General features: G+C 47.8%; 1 protein-coding gene across 4 annotated transcripts in view; it reads right to left on the bottom strand.

The window, feature by feature from the left end:
• Positions 1-22816, bottom strand: part of PLEKHG5 (pleckstrin homology and RhoGEF domain containing G5) — a 207937-nt gene that overhangs the window by 35164 nt on the left and 149957 nt on the right. The window contains exon 1 of one of the 4 annotated variants that reach the window (XM_040326510.1): positions 642-1255. The exons of the other annotated variants lie outside the window; for them this stretch is intronic. Within the exon in view, the coding sequence (XP_040182444.1) occupies positions 642-683 (42 nt within the window). The 5' untranslated portion in view covers positions 684-1255. Of the gene's footprint in view, positions 1-641; positions 1256-22816 lie in introns of those variants that run through there. 4 annotated transcript variants of the gene reach the window in all.

Below are 22816 nucleotides of genomic sequence, written 5' to 3'. Positions count from 1 at the left end.
AATGTGATTTCTCGCTTATTTGTAAGTCCTTTCATTCGGAGATACTTTTTAGATCAGGACTCCAATCGTAAAGCACAATTCCACCCAAAACTGGAAGATATCATGGCCACTTTTTTAGCTCTGGGTTCCAATCTTAAAGTGCAATTCCACCTAAAACTGAACTATCAGGGAACCCCCCTCACCAGACACATTCTCATACCTCATATTCTCATACCTCATACCTCATATTCTCATATTCTCATACCTCATATTCTCATACCTCATATTCTCATACCTCATAATCTCATACCTCATAATGTCATACCTCATATTCTCATACCTCATATTCTCATACCTCATAATCTCATACCTCATATTCTCATACCTATTTGGAACTGAGAGCTCTGTGCTTGAGTTCTCAGCTCCGCCCATGACCAATAGTCTTCATCATACATATGCAGCAGGAGGAATGAGACTCCCCTGCCATCAAAGAAGTGACAGTTCATGCAGCAGAGCCATAAACTTCTATTAATGGAATATGAAAATCATAAAAGCGATAAGAGGACCCATACACCACTGATCTGGGGGTCCATTGATAGGACATACAGGTCCATGGTGTGTGGGTTGTGGGTACCACATAGGAGTGTAGGGAACGCACTCACCTCCGCCGTCCCAGGAATGGCAGGAATTGCATTATGTGTCATGGACAGCCTGCAGTATGCGGCCCCGCCGGCCCTCCGAGGATTCTGCCCGCATCGTCTCCCCAACAATTCCTATCACATCCTTCTCGCCCAGGCTGAGCGGCGGATACGCACACACCAACGTCTTGTGTCAACACCCCGCAGAAAGTCAATAGTCAATAAAGCAGATTGCATAGCTGACTCGGGTATTAGTGATGTCATGGCGATCGCATTCCTGCCGTCTCCTTTATTTCGCTCTCTCTGATTTGACTCTGTCTCTTTAAGAAGAGGCGGCGGGGTGGATTTGCATGGACGGGGTGGGGAGCGGAGCGCTGCAGCTGCTGTTCTGCAATGTATTCCGCATTCATAGGAAGAAACCTTTCACTGTCTGCTAATGAGTGTGACTGGCGTTCTGATTAACCCCTTCCTGGGCGCCGGGCGACGCCGATAATCGCAACAGAACGGGGAAAAGTCTGTGTTACTTATAGCAACCAAATCCCGACTTATGCAATACTAACACCCCACTACATGCAATACTAACACCCCACTACATGCAATACTAACACCCCACTGTATGCAATACTAACACCCCACTGTATGCAATACTAACACCCTACAGAATGCAATACTAACACCCAACTACATGCAATACTAACACCCCACTGGATGCAATACTAACACCCCACAGGATGCAATACTAACACCCCACAGGATGCAATACTACATGCAATACTAACACCCTACAGAATGCAATACTAACACCCCACTACATGCAATACTAACACCCTACCGGATGCAATACTAACACCCCACAGAATGCAATACTAACACCCCACTGCATGCAATACTAACACCCCACTGGATGTAATGCTAACACCCCACTGCATGCAATACTAACACCCCACTACATGCAATACTAACACCCCACTGCATGCAATACTAACACCCCACTGCATGCAATACTAACACCCCACTGCATGCAATACTAACACCCCACTGCATGCAATACTAACACCTCACTACATGCAATACTAACACCCCACTGCATGCAATACTAACACCCCACTGCATGCAATACTAACACCCCACTGGATGCAATACTAACACCCCACTGCATGCAATACTAACACCCCACTGCATGCAATACTAACACCCCACTGGATGCAATACTAACACCCCACTGCATGCAATACTAACACCCCACTGCATGCAATACTAACACCCCACTGCATGCAATACTAACACCCCACTGCATGCAATACTAACACCCCACTGCATGCAATACTAACACCCCACTGCATGCAATACTAACACCTCACTGGATGCAATACTAACACCCCACTGTATGCAATACTAACACCCTACCGGATACAATACTAACACCCCACTGGATACAATACTAACACCCCACTGCATGCAATACTAACACCTCACTGCATGCAATACTAACACCTCACTGGATGCAATACTAACACCCCACTGGATGCAATACTAACACCCCACTGCATGCAATACTAACACCTCACTGGATGCAATACTAACACCTCACTGCATGCAATACTAACACCTCACTGGATGCAATACTAACACCCCACTGCATGCAATACTAACACCTCACTGGATGCAATACTAACACCCCACTGTATGCAATACTAACACCCTACAGAATGCAATACTAACACCCCACTACATGCAATACTAACACCCTACCGGATGCAATACTAACACCCTACAGAATGCAATACTAACACCCCACTACATGCAATACTAACACCCCACTGCATGCAATACTAACACCCCACTGCATGCAGTACTAACACCCCACTACATGCAATACTACATGCAATACTAACACCCTACAGAATGCAATACTAACACCCCACTACATGCAATACTAACACCCTACCGGATGCAATACTAACACCCCACAGAATGCAATACTAACACCCCACTGCATGCAATACTAACACCCCACTGGATGCAATACTAACACCCCACTGGATGTAATACTAACACCCCACTGGATGCAATACTAACACCCCACTGCATGCAATACTAACACCTCACTGGATGCAATACTAACACCCCACTGTATGCAATACTAACACCCTACCGGATACAATACTAACACCCCACTGGATACAATACTAACACCCCACTGCATGCAATACTAACACCTCACTGCATGCAATACTAACACCTCACTGGATGCAATACTAACACCCCACTGGATGCAATACTAACACCCCACTGCATGCAATACTAACACCTCACTGGATGCAATACTAACACCTCACTGCATGCAATACTAACACCTCACTGGATGCAATACTAACACCCCACTGCATGCAATACTAACACCTCACTGGATGCAATACTAACACCCCACTGTATGCAATACTAACACCCTACAGAATGCAATACTAACACCCCACTACATGCAATACTAACACCCTACCGGATGCAATACTAACACCCTACAGAATGCAATACTAACACCCCACTACATGCAATACTAACACCCCACTGCATGCAATACTAACACCCCACTGCATGCAGTACTAACACCCCACTACATGCAATACTACATGCAATACTAACACCCTACAGAATGCAATACTAACACCCCACTACATGCAATACTAACACCCTACCGGATGCAATACTAACACCCCACAGAATGCAATACTAACACCCCACTGCATGCAATACTAACACCCCACTGGATGCAATACTAACACCCCACTGGATGTAATACTAACACCCCACTGCATGCAATACTAACACCCCACTACATGCAATACTAACACCCTACCGGATGCAATACTAACACCCCACAGAATGCAATACTAACACCCCACTGCATGCAATACTAACACCCCACTGCATGCAATACTAACACCCCACTGCATGCAATACTAACACCCCACTGCATGCAATACTAACACCCCACTGCATGCAATACTAACACCCCACTGCATGCAATACTAACACCCCACTGGATGCAATACTAACACCCCACTGGATACAATACTAACACCTCACTATATGCAATACTAACACCCCACTGTATGCAATACTAACACCCCACTGGATACAATACTAAAACCCCACTGGATACAATACTAACACCCCACTGGATACAATACTAACACCCCACTACATGCAATACTAACACCCCACAGGATACAATACTAACACCCCACTGGATGCAATACTAACACCCCACTGCATGCAATACTAACACCCCACTGGATACAATACTAACACCCCACTGGATACAATACTAACACCCCACTGCATGCAATACTAACACCCCACTGAATGTAATACTAACACCCCACTGGATACAATACTAACACCCCACTGGATACAATACTAACACCCCACTGGATGCAATATAACACCCCACTGCATGCAAAAATAAACACCCCACTGAATGTAATACTAACACCCCACTGGATACAATACTAACACCCCACTGGATACAATACTAACACCCCACTGGATACAATACTAACACCCCACTGGATACAATACTAACACCCCACTGGATACAATACTAACACCCCACTGGATGCAATACTAACACCCCACTGGATGCAATACTAACACCCCACTGCATGCAATACTAACACCCCACTGCATGCAATACTAACACCCCACTGGATACAATACTAACACCCCACTGGATACAATACTAACACCCCACTGGATGCAATACTAACACCCCACTGCATGCAATACTAACACCCCACTGGATGCAATACTAACACCCCACTGGATGCAATACTAACACCCCACTGGATGCAATACTAACACCCCACTGGATACAATACTAACACCCCACTGGATACAATACTAACACCCCACTGGATACAATACTAACACCCCACTACATGCAATACTAACACCGCACTGGATGCACTCCACTGGATCCCCACTGACAACTGAATATGCCACAAATGCATGGGAGACATTTTCCCAATGACCACCACCAATGTATGGGGAATTTTCCCAATGCACACCACCAATGTATGGGGAATTTTCCCAATGCACACCATCAATGTATGGGGCATTTTCCCAATGAACACCACCAATGTATGGGGTATTTTCCCAATGACCACCATCAATATATGGGGCATTTTCCCAATGACCACCACCAATGTATGGGGCATTTTCCCAATGACCACCATCAATGTATGGGGCATTTTCCCAATGACCACCACCAATGTATGGGGCATTTTCCCAATGCACACCATCAATGTATGGGGCATTTTCCCAATGACCACCACCAATGTATGGGGCATTTTCCCAATGACCACCATCAATATATGGGGCATTTTCCCAATGACCACCATCAATATATGGGGCATTTTCCCAATGACCACCACCAATATATGGGGCATTTTCCCAATGACCACCATCAATATATGGGGCATTTTCCCAATGACCACCACCCTCTTAGTAGAGATTTTCTTGAGACCCTAAAAAGATTTTAAGGGTTCCTTTGGGGTAAATGGTTGAGAAAGGCTGTTGAAGACACTAAACTGTTCGGCCAGCCGTGCCGGATCCACAACAAGCAGGTGACCTAATTCCACAATAACTCCCAACATTCCAAGGATCTTCACACTTCTGGGATGACCGGTAGCCATCAAATAAACACAAACACTCGCCTTTCAGCCTCAGTTTGCTAAAACAAACACAGTCTAACCCGAGCTAGACAATTTACAGCCCCTTCTATATATCTACTGGTAAAAATAAACCAGCTGGAAACACAAACAAGGTGGAGCATCCGAATCCACATCCAAGGCATTTACAATGAGCCCGCTGATTGGTGGTATTGGTTATTTGCTGACTAATAATGGCGGGGCACTATTTCCATTATCCAGGAAATACACAGACACATCTTTTTCACTGCGCTGCCATTGGTGCAAAATTCTGGAAGAGCTATTACTCGGATCAACCAATCAAATGTAATCTTCTGTTATACTGGAAAATGGCAGCGCCAAGCAGGGCGATTTGGGCAACGGTCCCCTCTGCATTAGGTGGTGTGCGCTATTTTTGCACAACCCTTTCACCTAGGTACCCTGACCAAATGTATCAGTGTCGGGTAATTCGATAATAATTCAATAGCCAAGTTGTCCGTTTGATAGAAGGGTATGGAAACTAGGACAGGTGCACATTCCTAGTTCTTTGATGCAATGCAAATGTTCTCACAGCATGGGGCATTTGTGTGTGAGGACTTCTAATGTCAAGGTGTTAGGAGCCACAACTATTGAGACGCCTTGTCCTGGTAAAACAGCCAACGCAGGTGTCGCTCCTGGGGTTCAATGTCCTTTCAAAGCAGCAGGTGGGTGGTCCAGCTCGGGGCTGCTGTTAGAAACCATGGGGACCTGTACAGTCTACCTGACCCTACCCTAAAATGATCATGGCCTGTCAAATGCCCTCTGAAGAGCAACCCAAATGCTGACTGATCTTCAGCACATGGAGAGGAGGGAAGCCAGCAGTGCTTCAGGGTTGGGGGGGTCATACAGGGGGGCCCAGACAGCACAGGAGTGGGGGTGATCAGAGTGGGGATGGGGACGCAGATACTGTACCTATCACCCTGCAGCGCAGTCGGAGGGAGGGAGAAGAGAAGAAGCACTGCAGAGGTCATTGCCTGTCAAATGCCCTCTGAAGGGCAACCCAAATGCTGACTGATCTTCAGCACATGGAGAGGAGGGAAGCCAGCAGTGCTTTAGGGTTGGGGGGTCATACAGGGGGGCCCAGACAGCACAGGGGTAGGGGTGATCAGAGTGGGGATGGGGATGCAGATACTGTACCTATCACCCTGCAGTGCAGCCAGAGGGAGAGCGAAGGTGAGAAGCACTGCAGGGGTCACAGCCTGTCAAATGCCCTCTGAAGAGCAACCCAAATGCAGACTGATCTTCAGAGAGCAAAGCACATGTGAACAAGCCTTTAAGGAGAGAAGAGGAGATGAGGGAAGCCAGCAGCGCTGCGGGGGGGGGGGGGGGGCTAGACAGCACAGGAGTGGGGGTGATCAGAGTGGGGGTGGGGGTGCAGATACTGTATCTATCCCAGAGGGACGGAGAAGAGGAGAAGCCAGAAACACTGAAGGGGGAGCCAAACGAGGATTGGTATCAGCAGTAAAGCAATACAGCCGGCCCTCCACCCTTGGAAGGTGCCTGGGCCTTCCTTTTGAACTGATGGGGCCTGGGCCTGGTACAGAAGGGCTGCCATGGTTCAGCTGGATGACTTCCAGTGCAGGTGGGGCTTTGATGTCCTCTTAAGTGGTTGTCCAGGCTTGTCCTAATGCTGGTCCTCTCCAGTATCTACCAGGGGTCTCAAACTGGCGGCCCTCCAGCTGTTGCGAAACTACAAGTCCCATTAGGCATTGCAAGGCTGACAGTTACAAGCATGACTCCCACAAGCAGAGGCAATGATGGGACTTGTAGTTTTGCAACAGCTGGAGGGCCCCCAGTTTGAGACCCCCTGCTCTAATCTATTAGTAGGAGGTCATGAAAACCCATAAAATGCACGGTCACCCCCGGACTGGATTTGTCCATAACAGGGGTCTTCAAACTGCGGCCCTGAGGCCAGATGTGGCCCTTTGCTTGCCTTAATGCGGCCCTTGGGGCATTATTCCATCCAATTTAAATGGGGCATAATTCTTGTTGCTGACATCAATGGGGCACTATTCCTCCAACTGACACCATCAATTCTTTCCATGAACACCAACGATGGGGCACTAGTCCTCCCACTGTCACCAAAGGTATTATTTACTACCACTGGGCGCTAGTCCGGCCCCCCCTAAAGTCTGAAGGACCGTAAACTGGGCCTTTGTTTAGAAAGTTTGGAGACCCCTGGACCATAATGACCAATTACAAAGTATACAGAAAGCCCCATTTTTTTGGGGGATGGAGAAGGAAACGGTTAGCAGAGTTTTTTGTGTCCTATTGGCGGTCACATTGGCCCAGATTCTGAAAGGGCTTACGATGGCGCAACGCCATGTACGCTGTCGTAAGTCCTAATCTGGGCCGTCGTATCTATGCGCCTGATTCTTAGAATCAGTTACGCATAGATATCCATTAGATCCGACAGGCGTAAGGCTCTTACGCCGTCGGATCTAAAATGCATTTTTTTTTTGTCCGCTAGGTGTCGCCTCCGTCGTTTTCCCTGTCGATTATGCAAATGAGCGAGATACGCGAATTCCCGAACGTACGCGCGGCCGACGCAGTAAAGTTACGACGTTTACGTTAGGCTTGTCCCGGCGTAAAGTTGCCCCTGCTATATGAGGCGCAATCAATGTTAAGTATGGCCGTCGTTCCCGCGTCGAAATTTAAAAATTTATGTCGTTTGCGTAAGTCAACCGTGAATGGGGCTGGACGCCATTTACGTTCACGTCGAAACCAACGACGTCCTTGCGACGTCATTTGGAGCAATGCAACCTGGGATATTTTTCGGACGGCGCATGCGCATTACGTTCGGCGCAGGAACGCGCTTAATTTAAATGCTATACGCCCCCCTACCCGCCTAATTTGAATTAAGCGGGCTTGCGCCGGGTGATTTACGCTACGCTGCCGCAACTTTACAGGCAGGTGCTTTGTGAATAAAGCACTTGCCTGTAAAACTTGCGGCGGGGTAACGTAAATGACATACGTTACGCCGCCGCAGAGATACGCCGGATCTACGAGAATCTGGCCCATTGTCTTCTGTAGACACAACGGGAGAGAAACGTTTTGGCTTTGGAGACACTTCAATGTAATGGAGGAGCGGAAACTCTGGACCCCTATTGGGGGATTCACCTTCACGTTCTCTTCTGTAGACACAACGGGAGAGAAACGGTTTGGCTTTGGAGACACTTCAATGTAATGGAGGAGCAGAAACTCTGGACCCCTATTGGGGGATTCACCTTCACGTTCTCCTCTGTAGACACAACGGGAGAGAAACGTTTTGGCTTTGGAGACCCTTCAATGTAATGGAGGAGCAGAAACTCTGGACCCCTATTGGGGGATTCACCTTCACGTTCTCCTCTGTAGACACAACGGGAGAGAAACGTTTTGGCTTTGGAGACACTTCAATGTAATGGAGGAGCAGAAACTCTGGACCCCGATTGGGGGATTCACCTTCACGTTCTCCTCTGTAGACACAACGGGGGAGAAACGTTTTTGGCTTTGGGGACCCTTCCATGTAATGGAGGAGCAGAAACTCTGGACCCCGATTGGGGGATTCACCTTCACATTCTCTTCTGTAGACACAACGGGAGAGAAACGTTTTGGCTTTGGAGACCCTTCCATGTGATGGAGGAGCAGAAACTCTGGACCCCTATTGGGGGATTCACCTTCACATTCTCTTCTGTAGACACAACGGGAGAGAAACGTTTTGGAGACACTTCAATGTAATGGAGGAGCAGAAACTCTGGACCCCGATTGGGGGATTCACCTTCACATTCTCCTCTGGATGTTCTCTCCTCCAACAACAATCAAAATAAATCCCCGCTGAATATTTTCCCCAGATTCCTCTCTGGTGACAACTCAAATTCTGGGATTTTCCCATCACTTTCAGTCTCATGGACCGCGGCCTCCAGAACAAATAGAGAGGACGGGGACACAAACAGCAATCAGTCCCTCTGACAGAAGCCGGACATTCAGATGGATTCCGCTGGTCAGGCTGGTGTACACACGGGTCATAGGTCGCCCGGTTTCTGTTTATCTGCCCGATAGTCCTGTGTACGGGGGGTTAAGGGTCAGTTTACTTGTAGTTTGGTAACACATGTTGTGTTGCCCATCAATGTGCATTGCGTTAAAGCTACACGAATGGGCTGCCAACCCAAGCTAGCCCATCTAAAATTGCATACAATACTACCGCGAATTGCAACACGCTGCAGTGCAGGTAAGTCACCTTGGTACATTGCACAACGCATGTGACTTGCAGTATGGTAAGGCTTGTGGCGACACAAACACATCACCACAACAAAGAAGTTTAAGTTGGCCGTTACACAAGCGCCCTTGGGTGATCTGACCGGACATGTTCACTGTACAATGTGATTGGATAACACCCAAGCAGTGTTTATGGTCCGCCATTGTTCTCTGCACTCCCAATACATAAAAGACACGCAGAGTACCAGACTGTATCCTACAGAGAGCCTTCTAATTCAATATACAGAGGGTCCTATTCTATTCAGAGATGTCACAAGAAACACAAAATACAACAATCTACAAAACAAATACAAAATAAACATCAATAATATACAAAACACAACACACTGAAACATTTTCCTCCCTACAACATCTACACCTAATACAAGTATCACAAGATAACTGTCCATACTACACATCCTATAGTGTTCATCGCCAAATAAATTAAATGAATAAACAAAACCAAATACAAAATAAACAATAATATACAAAACACAACAAACTGAAACATATTTCCCTTTCTACATTTACACCTCATAAAAGTATCACAGGAAAACTGTCCATACTACAAAGACACAAACATACTATAATGTTCATCACCAAATAAATGATATGAATAAACAAATACAAAAACAAATACCAAATAAACAATAATATGCAAAACGCAACAAACTGAAACATTTCCCTCCCTACAACATCTACAGCTAATAAAAGTATTACAGGAAAACTGTCCATACTGCAAAGACACTCATAGGTAGATTCAGTAAGAGTTAGGCCGACTTATCAGTAGATAAGCCGACCTAATTCAGAATCTACGCCGACGTATGTTTAAGTGTATGCTCAAACAGAGATACGCTTAAACATATCTAAGATACGACAGCTTGCGCCGTCCTATCTTAGATTGCAATTTTTCGGATGGCCGCTAGGTGGCGCTTCCATTGCGGTCGGGCGTAGATTATGTAAATGAGTTTGTACGCCGATTCACGAACGTACGCCCGGCCGCCGCAGTCGAATTACGCCGTTTCCGTAAGGCCTTAGGAGGCCTAAAGTTATTCCACCTATTAGGTGGAATAACAATGTTAAAGTATGGCCGCCGTTCCCGCCGCGAGGTTCGAATTTTTAACGTTGTTTGCGTAAGTCGTCCGCGAATCGGGAGTTACGTCGTTTACATCCACGTCGAAATCAATAGGCCCGTACGGCGTAATTAGCCGCAATGCGCACTGGGAAATGTAGGCGCCCGGCGCATGCGCAGTAGCCGAAAAACGTCAAAAACGTGAGGTCAAGCCTCATTACCATTAAACACGCTCCCCCTCCAACCCATTTGAATTAGGCGCCCTTACGCCTGCCGCGTTTACACTACGCCGCCCTAAGTAAGGAGGCAAGTGCTTTGAGAATCATGTACTTGCCTCTCTTACTTAAGGCGGCGTAGTGTAAACACGCTAGGCTACGCCGCCGCAAATTAGCGCGCCCCTACCTGAATCTACCTAATACATCCTATAAATGTTCATCATCAAATTAATGATATGAATAAACAAATACAAAAACAAATACCAAATAAACAATAATATACAAAAACGCAACAAACTAAAACATTTCCCTCTCTACATTTACACCTCATAAAAGTATCACAGGAAAACTGTCCATACTGCAAAGACACAAACATCCTATAATGTTCATCACCAAATCAATGAAACGAATAAACAAACACAGAAACAAGTGCTAAATAAACATCAACAATATACAAAACACAACAAACTGAAACCTTTCTCTCTACAACATCCATTCCACACCTAATAAAAAGTATTACAGGAAGACTTTCCGTACTACAAAGACACAAACATCCTATAATGTTTATCTCCAAATCATGGAAATGAATAAATAAATACACGATCGATATCTTTCATCACGCAGCATTAGAAATCTCAGATCCCCCTAAAACTGGAGGAGGGTGGAACATTTTTTCTCGAATGAATGAATTTCGAATGCTTCGTACACGCGGCCGGACTTTCCGAGAGAAATAGTCAGACGGGCTTTTTTTCTCGGAGAGCCCGGCCGTTTGTAGCCTCCAGTCCGATGGACCTTAGATAGAGAACCTGTTCTCTTTTTGTCCCTCAAACTTCTGACGGGGGTCACGTCAGATTTTTGCGCGGTCAGAAGCCCGACCGCGTGTACGAGGCATAACAGTGAATGTGGGTTTTCGTTCAGTAAAGTCCATCAGTTGCAAAATCCAATGTTAAAAGCAAACACAATAACATTAGTCGAGTCATCGAATGACCTACAAAAATTTGCGCAAATTTTTGTGCAAATTTTAATTTGAAATGCTATATACTGTAGTGTACAACCAGCGCTGGGACAACGTCATCCAGCGCCCAAGGCACAGATGCCAAACTGATGAGCATTGTAACAGAAGGAAGGCGCCCCCCATCCTTACAGTAAACCATTGCCCCCAGGGCAGCCATCCCTCGCGCCCACCCCTTGCCACGGCCCTGTCTATAGCCAACATTAGTATTTGCCCACATGGTCGCCCAATTCTGCATTGACCCACCCAGGGCCGTCTTAATGCCATCATGGGCCCCTGGGCAAAGTAATGCTCTGGGGCCCCTATAATGATGACAGTGCGGGTAAACAGACTTTAAGTAGGTAAGAGGCAGACTGCCTCCCCTTTGCATCTATCACTCTCAGTGCCATCATGGGGCCCCCAATTTGAGGGCAGCGTGGGCTCAAGGACCAGCTGCTTTGGGGAAAGTGCAGGGGCCCCCCCATGCAGCTGGGGCCCCTGGACAGTGCCCAGGTGTGCCCTCTCATTAAGACAGCCCTGGACCCACCAGCCAGCCTTAACACACCGAAAATATTAAAGCTCCAGCTATAAGCCCCCGTTCACACCGGCGTGGCTTTAAAAATCGTGCTACTTCAGCGCGATTTCAAAAGCCACACACATTTGCACCGCCGCTTTCACTGAGGCTCGCGACTTCATACATCAGAAGTCTACGCAAGGCGCAATGAAATCGGCAAAAAGTAGCAGCGCAGGAACCTTTTTCAGAGTCGCGGCCGTATGAACGGTTCCATTGTTGGCAATGGGGTGCGACTTGTGTCGCGCCATATGAAACGGTCAAATCGCATGACAAATCGCACTGGTGTGAATGGGGGGGCTAATCGATGGGTCAATCAGACTAGTACAGTTGCAAGCCGCGAGTCGAGATTCGAACAAATGGCTCCCTATGGAGTCAGATACACAAGTGGAACGTACTATCGATTAACCTCACATAACGGCGCCGGTTGTGTTGCGACTGATTCCTACTACACTTTACTTGTGTAGCTTACTCCATAGAGAGACATTTGTTACATTATTGATCAATCGCTACTCTGGCCATACACTAGGCAATCTCTTGTGGGGCTAGCGGTTGAGGGGCAGTTGATCCTATGATTGAGCTGTGTTTTTACCCCCCCCCCCCCCCCAACCGTTGCCCGTTTAGCTACAGAGGCAGCGGCTACAGGTGTACATGTGCCATAGCCATGATGCTTCCCTCCCTAGCTATGGCAGCAATACCACCCTCAAAACTCCCCTCCCCCTCCGAGCGCAACCCATTCAAGTGAATGGGGCTGCTCTGAAAGTGCCCCATAAAAGTGTGCAATGTATACGGTTGCAGCATGCTACAGTGGGGCTCAAGCAATGGGTTCCACCTCTGAAGAGCGATCCGAAAACACAGATCGCACTTCAGAGACCCCAAAGCACACGTGAACGAGCTTTTAAACTTAATAAAAACGATGAAATACGAGGACAAAACCTAAAGAATTCATTGCATTTTGTATCCAATCCAGGCACTACATAGCTGACGGTAGATATAAGCGGATTGTACAGTGTGTGGTGGAATTCCCTCCGGCGTAAGCCCCCCCCCCCCCCGGCTCACGCCTCAAATATTTACCTTCCAGTCCTCCGTTGTCATCAGCACTTCGTCTATCACGGCAAGGTGATCCCAACTCTTCCATCCCGAAAGCCGACCCATCGCCCTCTCCGGCTCCACAGCCTTTTCCTTCATCTCACCCGATAAATTCGGCTCGTTGGTTCCAAAAAAAAATAAAAAATAAATACCAAATCGCCAAAAGAAAAAAAAAAGTAAAAAAAGTAAAATAAGACCCTTCCACTGGTCAGGGAGTCGCAGTGTGTACTTGTGCCATGTCACTGGTGGAGGACACATTTGTTTGGGAGGTGTAGGCTGGAGGGGGAGGTGTAATTGTTGAGTGGGAGGGGTCAGTCGTCCCATCCGCCTATCACCATTCAGCCGGGGAGGTTTCATCAACTCATCAATGGTGGGGAGACATCAAAGGAGCTGTCAGTCACTTTACATAATGAGCGTCCTTCACACCTCGCTCAGCCGGTGGACAGCTTGTTCTTCAGATCCATTGGGAAGATAACGGCTCATTTACATCTTTTATTTTTTTGTAGCGTTAGGCAGGTGCGTTGTCAGGCGCCAATGTGCGTTTCCTTTGCGCATTGACCTGTATTGAAAGTGCGTGTTGATGTGCATTTTCAGGCCCGGATTCACGTAAGAGAGCGCATCTTTGTGCGGGCGTAACGTATCCTATTTACGTTACGCCTCCGCAACTTTGACAGGCAACTGCTGTATTCTCAAAGCAAAGTTGCGGCGGCGTAGCGTAAATAGGCCGGCGTAAGCCCACCTAATACAAATGTGGAAGATGCGGGCGTGTGTTATGTAAATTTATTGTGACCCCACGTAAATGACGCTTTTTACGAACGGCGAATGCGCCGCCCGTGAAAGTATCCCAGTGCGCATGCTCCAAATTAACCCGCAAAAAGCCAATGCTTGCGACGTGAACGTAAATGACGCCCAGCCCTATTCGCGAACGACTTACGCAAACGACGTAAAACGTGAAAAATTCGACGCTGTTCCGACGTCCATACCTAACATTGGTACGCCTCATCTACACCTCATAGAGCAGGGGTAACTTTACGCCGGAAAAAGCCTAAAGTACACGGCGTGTCTGTACTGCGTCGGCCGAGCGTACGTTCGTGAATAGGCGTATCTAGCTGATTTACATATTTCTAGGCGTAAATCAGCGTACACGCCCCTAGCGGCCAGCGTAAATATGCAGTTAAGATACAACGGCGTAGGAGACTTACGCTGGTCGTATCTTAGAGAAATTTTGGCGTATCTGATTCTTTGAATCAGGCGCCAAGATACGACGCCTCAGACTCAGAGATACGATGGCGTATCTGGAGAGCACGATCCCACTGGTCCCTGCTGTCTTCTGGGACCTGTGTGTCTCCCAAAAGACAGTAGGGGGGGGCAGAGTTACTCTCAAACCAAGGTTTTACTTGTACATTGCAGCAAATTGAACTCAGCATGTCACATTTAGTTGGCGGTGCCACTTGCCAAGCGCGCCCATTAAAAGGCGATGGGGCTGTGGAATTAACCGCATGCCAACCGCTTGTAGGGCACTGTGGCAGGCTAGGCAGGAGAGAGCCTGATGGGTGACACCATGTTTTACCGCACCAGGTGACACCACACTCTAGTGACGCCACTGTTGTCATCTTACAACAGGAAGTGCCTGAAGCGTCTCCATGGCAGGATCACCAGGTGTTATTTTAATGAAAGCTTCAGATTTAAAAGGACTGAAAAATCTAGATTTTATAGTATTAGATCCACTAAAAGGTGCCCAGGTCCTTTATATAGTGACTGGTGGGTGCCACTGCAAACAACGGGCGTTGACTTTTTACGTTCAAAGTCACAAGTGTGAATGGGCCCTAAAGAGAGATTAGAGGAGAGCCCTACTGCCGGGGTACTTATGATAGTTCAGCTTTAAGGCCGCATTCACATTGGCGCGGTTCGATGCACATTACCACATCGCGAGGCACCGCATGCCACTTGCGATGGTGCCATATGGCGTTCCCATTCTTACTGGCACCCCAATGCGATTTGCCAAGGAAGGCGCTCTGCATAGTAGTGCAGCGCACTGCATTGTCAAAAAAGGCGCAGGTCCAATTTCTAGGCCGCTGAGGTACGTGCCAACTTTAAATAGATTGCCCTACGCACCGTAATAAAGGGGCAAGCCGCCTGTTCACATTCTACGCCCATCACTAAGTTGTAATAAATATTACAACCTCTTGTGTATCTGCACCATAGGGGTCACCATTCTGGACCATTTACGTTCGACGTGCCCGCTGGGATGGGAAGTCCACTGGTTGGTGAATTACCATTTTGTGGATTGCTGATGAAGATGATGCCCCAATTAGTACCCACAATACCAACAATCATGAATGGCCGTGCAGGAAGTGAAGGACAATGTCACACAATGGGCTCTTGTCACTGTGAAATGAAATTAATCCCTTTAATGTTATCAGATGGAAAGTTTCCTGCATGTATATGAAGATAATACAGCCGTCATCCTCATCAATGACCCTTCACACCTCCAATCATGGCGTATTGTGCTCCTCCATGAATGGGACTCTTCATCTTCAACACTTGATTTTTTATGGCATCCCAAATTCAATCTCTGCCTTTCACTTATCAGGGGGAAACTTGAGCCTGGGACAATCACATCAGAGGTCCCGCCCCCCCACCAAATCAGAGGTCCCCCATCACATCAGAGGTCCCCCATCACATCAGAGGCCCTCCCCCCATCACATCAGAGGTCCCCATCACATCAGAGGTCCCCCCCATCAAATCAGAGGTCCCCCCATCACATCAGAGGTCCCCCATCACATCAGAGGTCCCCCCCATCAAATCAGAGGTCCCCCATCACATCAGAGGTCCCCCCCATCAAATCAGAGGTCCCCCCATCACATCAGAGGCCCCCCATCACATCAGAGGTCCCCCCATCACATCAGAGGTCCCCCCCCCATCAAATCAGAGGTCCCCCATCACATCAGAGGTCCCCCATCACATCAGAGGTCCCCCATCACATTAGAGGTCCCCCCATCACCTCAGAGGTCCTTCCATCACATCAAAAGTACCCCCATCACATCAGAGCCCCCCCCCCATCAAATCAGAGGTCCCCCTATCTTCTCAGAGGTCCTTCCATCACATCAGAGTCCCCCATCACCTCAGAGGTCCCCCATCACCTCAGAGGTCCCCCATCACATCAGAGGTCCCCATCACATCAAAAGTACCCCATCACCTCAGAGGTCTCCCCAATCACATCAAAGGTACCCCCCATCACATCAGAGCCCCCCATCACCTAAGAGGTTCCCCAATGAAGTCAGAGGTCCTCTATCACATCAGAGGTCCCCCCATGAAATCAGAGGTCCTCCACCACATTAAAGCTCCCCCCCCCATCACATCAGAGGTCCCCCATCACAATAGAGGTCCTCCCAACACATCAAAGGCCCCCCCCCCTCGAAACTTCATAGGTCCTCCAAGCCCATGAGAGGTTCCCCATCACAACAGAAACCCCCATGACATCAGAGGTCCCCCCAACACATCAAATCCCCCATCACATCAGAGATCCTCCCATCACATCAGAGGTTCCCCATCACTTTTGAGGTCCCCCATCACATCAGAGGTCCCCCCCATCACATCAGAGGTCTCCCATCATATCAGAGGCCCCCCATCACATCAGAGGCCCCCCATCACATCAGAGGTCCCCCATCACATCAAAGGTCCCCCTATCACATCAGAGGTCCCCCATCACATCAAAAGTACCCCCATCAAATCAGAGGTCCCCCAATCACATCACAGGTACCCCCCATTACATCAGAGCCCCCCATCACCTAAGAGGTTCCCCAATGAAGTCAGAGGTCCTTTATCACATCCGAGGTCCCCCCATGAAATCAGAGGTCCTCCACCACATTAAAGCTCCCCCCATCACATCAGAGGTCCCCCATCACAATAGAGGTCCTCCCAACACATCAAAGGCCCCCCCAACACATCATAGGTCCTCCAAGCCCATGAGAGGTTCCCCATCACAACAGAAGCCCCCATCACATCAGAGGTCCCCCCAACACATCAAATCCCCATCAAATCAGAGGTTCCCCATCACTTTTGAGGTCCCCCATCACATGAGAGGTCTCCCATCACATCAGAGGCCCCCCATCACATCAGAGGCCCCCATCACATCAATGGTACCCCATCACCTCAGAGGTCCCCCCATCACATCAGAGGTCCCCTATCACATCAGAGATCCCCAATCACATCAAAGGTACCCCATCACATCAGAGCCCCCCATCACCTAAGAGGTTCCCCAATGAAGTCAGAGGTCCTCTATCACATCAGAGGTCCCCCCATGAAATCAGAGGTCCTCCACCACATTAAAGCTCCCCCCCATCACATCAGAGATCCCACAATAACATCAGAGGTCCCCCATCACAATAGAGGTCCTCCCAACACGTCAAAGGCCCCCCCAACACATCATATTTCCTCCAAGCCCATGAGAGGTTCCCCATCACAACAGAAGCCCCCATCACATCAGAGGTCCCCCCAACACATCAAATCCCCCATCACATCAGAGATCCTCCCATCACATCAGAGGTTCCCCATCACTTTCAAGGTCCCCCATCACATCAGAGGTCCCCCCATCACATCAGAGGTCTCCCCATCACATCAGAGGTCCCCCCATCACATCAGAGGTCCCCCATCACATCAGAGGCCCCCCATCACATCAGTCCCCCCTTCACCTCAAAGGTCCCCATCACATCAGAGCCCCCCACTATAACATCAGAGGTCCCCCTTCACATCAGAGGCCCCACATCACATCGGAAGTCCCCCCATCAATCACAATCGGAGTCCACACTATACATCAGAGGCCCCCTATACATGTGAGCCCCTCATCACATTAAAGTACCCCCATCACATCAGAGCCCCCCCCCCCATCAAAAACTGGGTCTCATGCTCACGGCACCCAGGGAAACCCAAAAGACACCCTAGGGGCACAGGTGTCAAACTGGTGGCCCGTCAGCTGTTGCAGAACTACAAGTCCCATGAGACATTGCAAGACTGACAGTTACAAGCATGACTCCCACAGGCACGATGGGACTTCTAGTTCCGCAACAGCTGGAGGGCCGCCAGTTTGACACCTCTGCGCCTAGGGGTGTTGTGGCATCCTGGATGAGAAACATTGCAGTAAAGTGCACAACCCTCTGCAAAGCTCAGTAATTAAACAGGTTCTCAGAGACCCTGCAATATAAAGGCAATATAAAAAAAAAATACAACCACATTTGCAGGGAAAAAAATGCATGTATTACTTTTTTTTTCATAGGAGGCAGCAAAGCATGGTATCCGCCATCAAAAACGTACTGCACCATAGCACTGAGGGGGGAACAGACACTGTTTTATTATGGGGAAGAGAGAGGATTTTTTCTGGGCTGCTGTTAAATTTACTTATGCAGTGGGGTACCATGGGGTCACCACCCCCCCTCCCATCCCAAACTGCATGGGTTAGAGGGCTATAGGGGTACAGGAATATTTAGATTTATAGGGCCAAATCTTCAAAAGGGATACGCAGGCGGAACTGCTGTTCAGCCTGCGTATCCCTGTGCCTAACTTTGGAAACGATCCTCAAAAGGATTTTTCCAAAGTTAGGCAGAAGATCCAACATCTGTAAGACACTTACACTGTCAGATCTTAGGATGCAGTACCGCATCCGCCACTGGGGGTATTTCTCATTGAAATGCTGCTTTGCGTATGCAAATGAGGACTTAAGCAGATCCACAAAGCTTTTAAGCATTGTGGTTTCTGCGTAAGTTCCGATTTGCTTGCGCAAAATTAGGGCTGGTTTTACAATGTGGAAAGTTAGTCCACCATGTAAAACCAGACCTTTTTTTCGATCGCCGCGTTTTTTTTTTGAAATTTGAATTTTTTTTCCCGGCGCGTATTTTTTTTTTTCCCGACGCAACTTTATTGTCCCATCGCGATCCACAAAGCCCGGCGTAAATTACGTTCGCGCGCTGCCCGTCGGGAAAAATGACGTCACACGCATGCGCAGTACGTCCGGCGCGGGAGCGCGCCTAATTTAAATGGGAATCGCCTATTTAAACTAGGAACGCCTTGCGACGGACGGAGTTAAGTTGCGCTGCCGCAATTTTCCGGGTAAGTGCTTTGAGAATCGGTACTTAATTTCGGAAAATTGCGGCAGTGTAACTTAACTCCCTAAAGTTAAGTTAAGCAAGATTTTTGAGAATTTGGCCCATACTTCCTTGGTCCTCCAGTAGTTGGCGCTCTCTTTCACTGGCTGTTGCTTCAGGATTTGGGCGGGCCCCTGTGTTCTCTTGTACAATGCAGGACTGCTGTTCCTGTGTTGTACAGTACATGATGGCCATAGGCGTGCGCACACCCTAATCACCCTGTGCTGCACTGATTTCCCCTGCTGCTGAACAAAAGGGACTCTGGGCCATATTCTCAAACATTTCAGGCGGCGGAACGTATGTACTTTACGTTACGCCGCCGCAAGTTTAAGTGGCAAGTGCCGGATTCCCAAACCACTTACCTGTGAACTTGCGGCGGCATCGCGTAAAGTCCACCCGTGTAAGCCATCCTAATTCAAATGATCCAGGCAGGGGGCGTGGATCATTTAAATTAGGCGCGCTCCCGCGCCGATCGTAATGCGCATGCTCCGTCGGGTAAATTACCCGACTTGCATTGCGCTAAATGACGTCTCACGGACGTCATTTGTTTTGACTGTAACGTAAATGGCGTCCAGCGCCATTCACGGACGACTTACGTAAACGACGTTCAATTTTGAAATTTCGACGCGGGATCGAAGGCCATACTTAACATTGAGTACGCCACCTAGGGGGCATCTTTATCTTTACGCCGCGTATCGCTTACGGAAACGACGTTAAAACACTACGGCGGGCAAGCGTACGTTCGAGAATCGGCGTGACTAGTCATTTGCATATTCTACGCTGACCGCCACCTAGCGGTCAGCGTAAATATTGCAGCCTAAGATACAACAGCTTGCGCCGTTGTATCTTAGGCATGTTTAAGTGTATCTCAGTTTGAGAATACACTTAAACATAGGAAACGGACTTACGTAGGCGTATCTGTTGATACGCCTACGTAACTTGTTTGAGAATATGGCCCTCTGTCTCAAAAGTGAGACATCAGGGGTCGGTTTAGACCCCTGATATTTCACCAAAGCCCTCCAAAGGGGCTTGTAAAAGATTGTAAAAAAATAATAATAAATTATTGCAAAAAAAGAAAATTGTAAAAAGTAAAAATAAAATAAACATTTTTTAAATAAATTATTGCATTTTTTTTGTAAAAAGTAAAAAAAAATGTAAAAATAAATTATTGCAAAAAAAATTGTAAAAAGTAAAAAAAAATATTGTAAAAAAGTAATATTAAAAAAATTATAAAAGTAAACTACTAACACTAATCTCTGCCCTACTGACACTGTCCGCAGCTCTACTCGAAGCAGCAGATGAAGGGGAATCGTGTCTCCTAGTGCTGCTGGACCTCAGTGCAGCTTTTGACACGGTAGACCTGATCACTCGACTCAAAGAAGTAGCCGAAATCTCAGACTCGGCCCTACCGTGGTTCGCGTCTTTCCTGGAAAATCGATCACAGACAGTAAAACTAGGAGGCTTCAAGTCGGAATCACGGACCATTACATGCGGAGTCCCACAAGGATCACCCCCCTTTCGCCTGTACTCTTCAACATCTACATCCGCCCGCTCCTCAAAATCATCAGCACACAGGACCTGCGCTACCGCTCTTATGCTGATGACACGCAACTTTACTTTCGAATCACCAACAAAAAAGAATAGTGCCATGTATCAGTGGGAGGAATAGTGCCCCAAGGGCCGGATAAAGGCAAGCAAAGGGCCGCATCCGGCCCTCGGGCTGCAGTTTGGAGACCACTGCAATAGGCTGTGCACACCTATGATGATGGCATCAGAGAAATGCGGCTGGATGAGAAGTGTACTCACGGTCCAATCATATGGAGAGGAGGAAGCATTCACAAACAAGGCATTGGGTATTTCTACAAATTTATTCCCCCCCCAGCTAAATGAGCATTTACCCATGCATTGGGGGGGGGGGGGGGCTACTGCATGGGCAAATTTAATTGTGCAGACAGGCGATCACTATTTTTTTTTTTGTAGAAAAACACTGTTGAAAACTCCTAATATCCATGTCGTCATCGATCTCACATAGAGAAAGGAGCGCGCAGCCTGCCACCAACCCCCATATGGCCTCCATTAGTGTTATTAGAATTAATAAGCCATATTCCCCCGGCTACTGCTGGTTACAATGAAGCAGATGGCTCCTTACTAATACCGTTTATCTTGATGTTCTCGGAGGATCTGACAAGGCTTTGTCACCCTTCCACCCTCCCTCGAAATCGCTTTCTTATCCAAATTTTTCACATCATCGCTTGGAAGACAAAAAAAAAAAGCTTTTTGGTTTGCAGACAGCTGCGGAGAGAATGCGCGGCGGAGGAACGGACGTTATTATAATCAGGGGGCTATAGAACACGAGGAATTGTTCGATGCGTCTCACATGGAAGGTGTTAAATGCAACCACACATTTAAAAAACGGCCGTACGCAAAATTACCAGCCGCTTCATGGAAATGAGGATTTAAAGGGAGATTCCAACCGGACCGGCACGCAGCAGAAACACGATACAGCAGCTATTTTACATGCAAGAAAATAAATAAAAACATTTGTATAGTTATGATTACCGACACCAGCTGGGCTATATAACTGCGAAGTGTTGGTGCTTTCCGGAGGCAACAGTTCTGCAGACTTGGTGCCACTGCCCCGCCTCCTGCCTGCCTTCCAGACAACTAATAAATATCAGGGCAATCAATCAGAGTTCTTTACCTTCTAAAAGCCCACCGCAATACTTTCTCCTCCCTCCCATCATTGGGGTAGATTCAGGTAGGGCTGCACACTCTTACGGAGGCGCAGCGTACCGTTTTAACGCTACGCCTCTCTAAATTACTTGCGCTACGCTTCATTCACGGAGCAGTAGCATAGCGTTTTCGAAAAATGATGTTGTTTGCGTAAGTGAATCGTGAATGGCGCTGGACGCCATTCACGCTCACTTTGAAGCAAATGACGTCCTTGCGACGTCATTTACTGCAATGCACGTCGGGAAAGTTTCCCGACGGAGCATGCGCACTACGTTCAGCGCGGGAACGCGCCTAATTTAAATGATCCACGCCCCCTACGGGATCATTTAAATTGCGCGCTCTTACGCCGGGCATTTTTCAGGATCGCCCAAGCAATTTACGGAGCTATTGCTCCGTGAATCAAGCGTAGCGCAGGAAATTTAAGG

The sequence above is a fragment of the Rana temporaria genome, chromosome 10, assembly GCF_905171775.1.
Source record: "Rana temporaria chromosome 10, aRanTem1.1, whole genome shotgun sequence".
Lineage (NCBI taxonomy): Eukaryota > Metazoa > Chordata > Amphibia > Anura > Ranidae > Rana > Rana temporaria.
The sequence above is the reverse complement of the archived record's forward strand: the minus strand, read 5'-3'. Positions and strand labels throughout refer to the sequence as shown.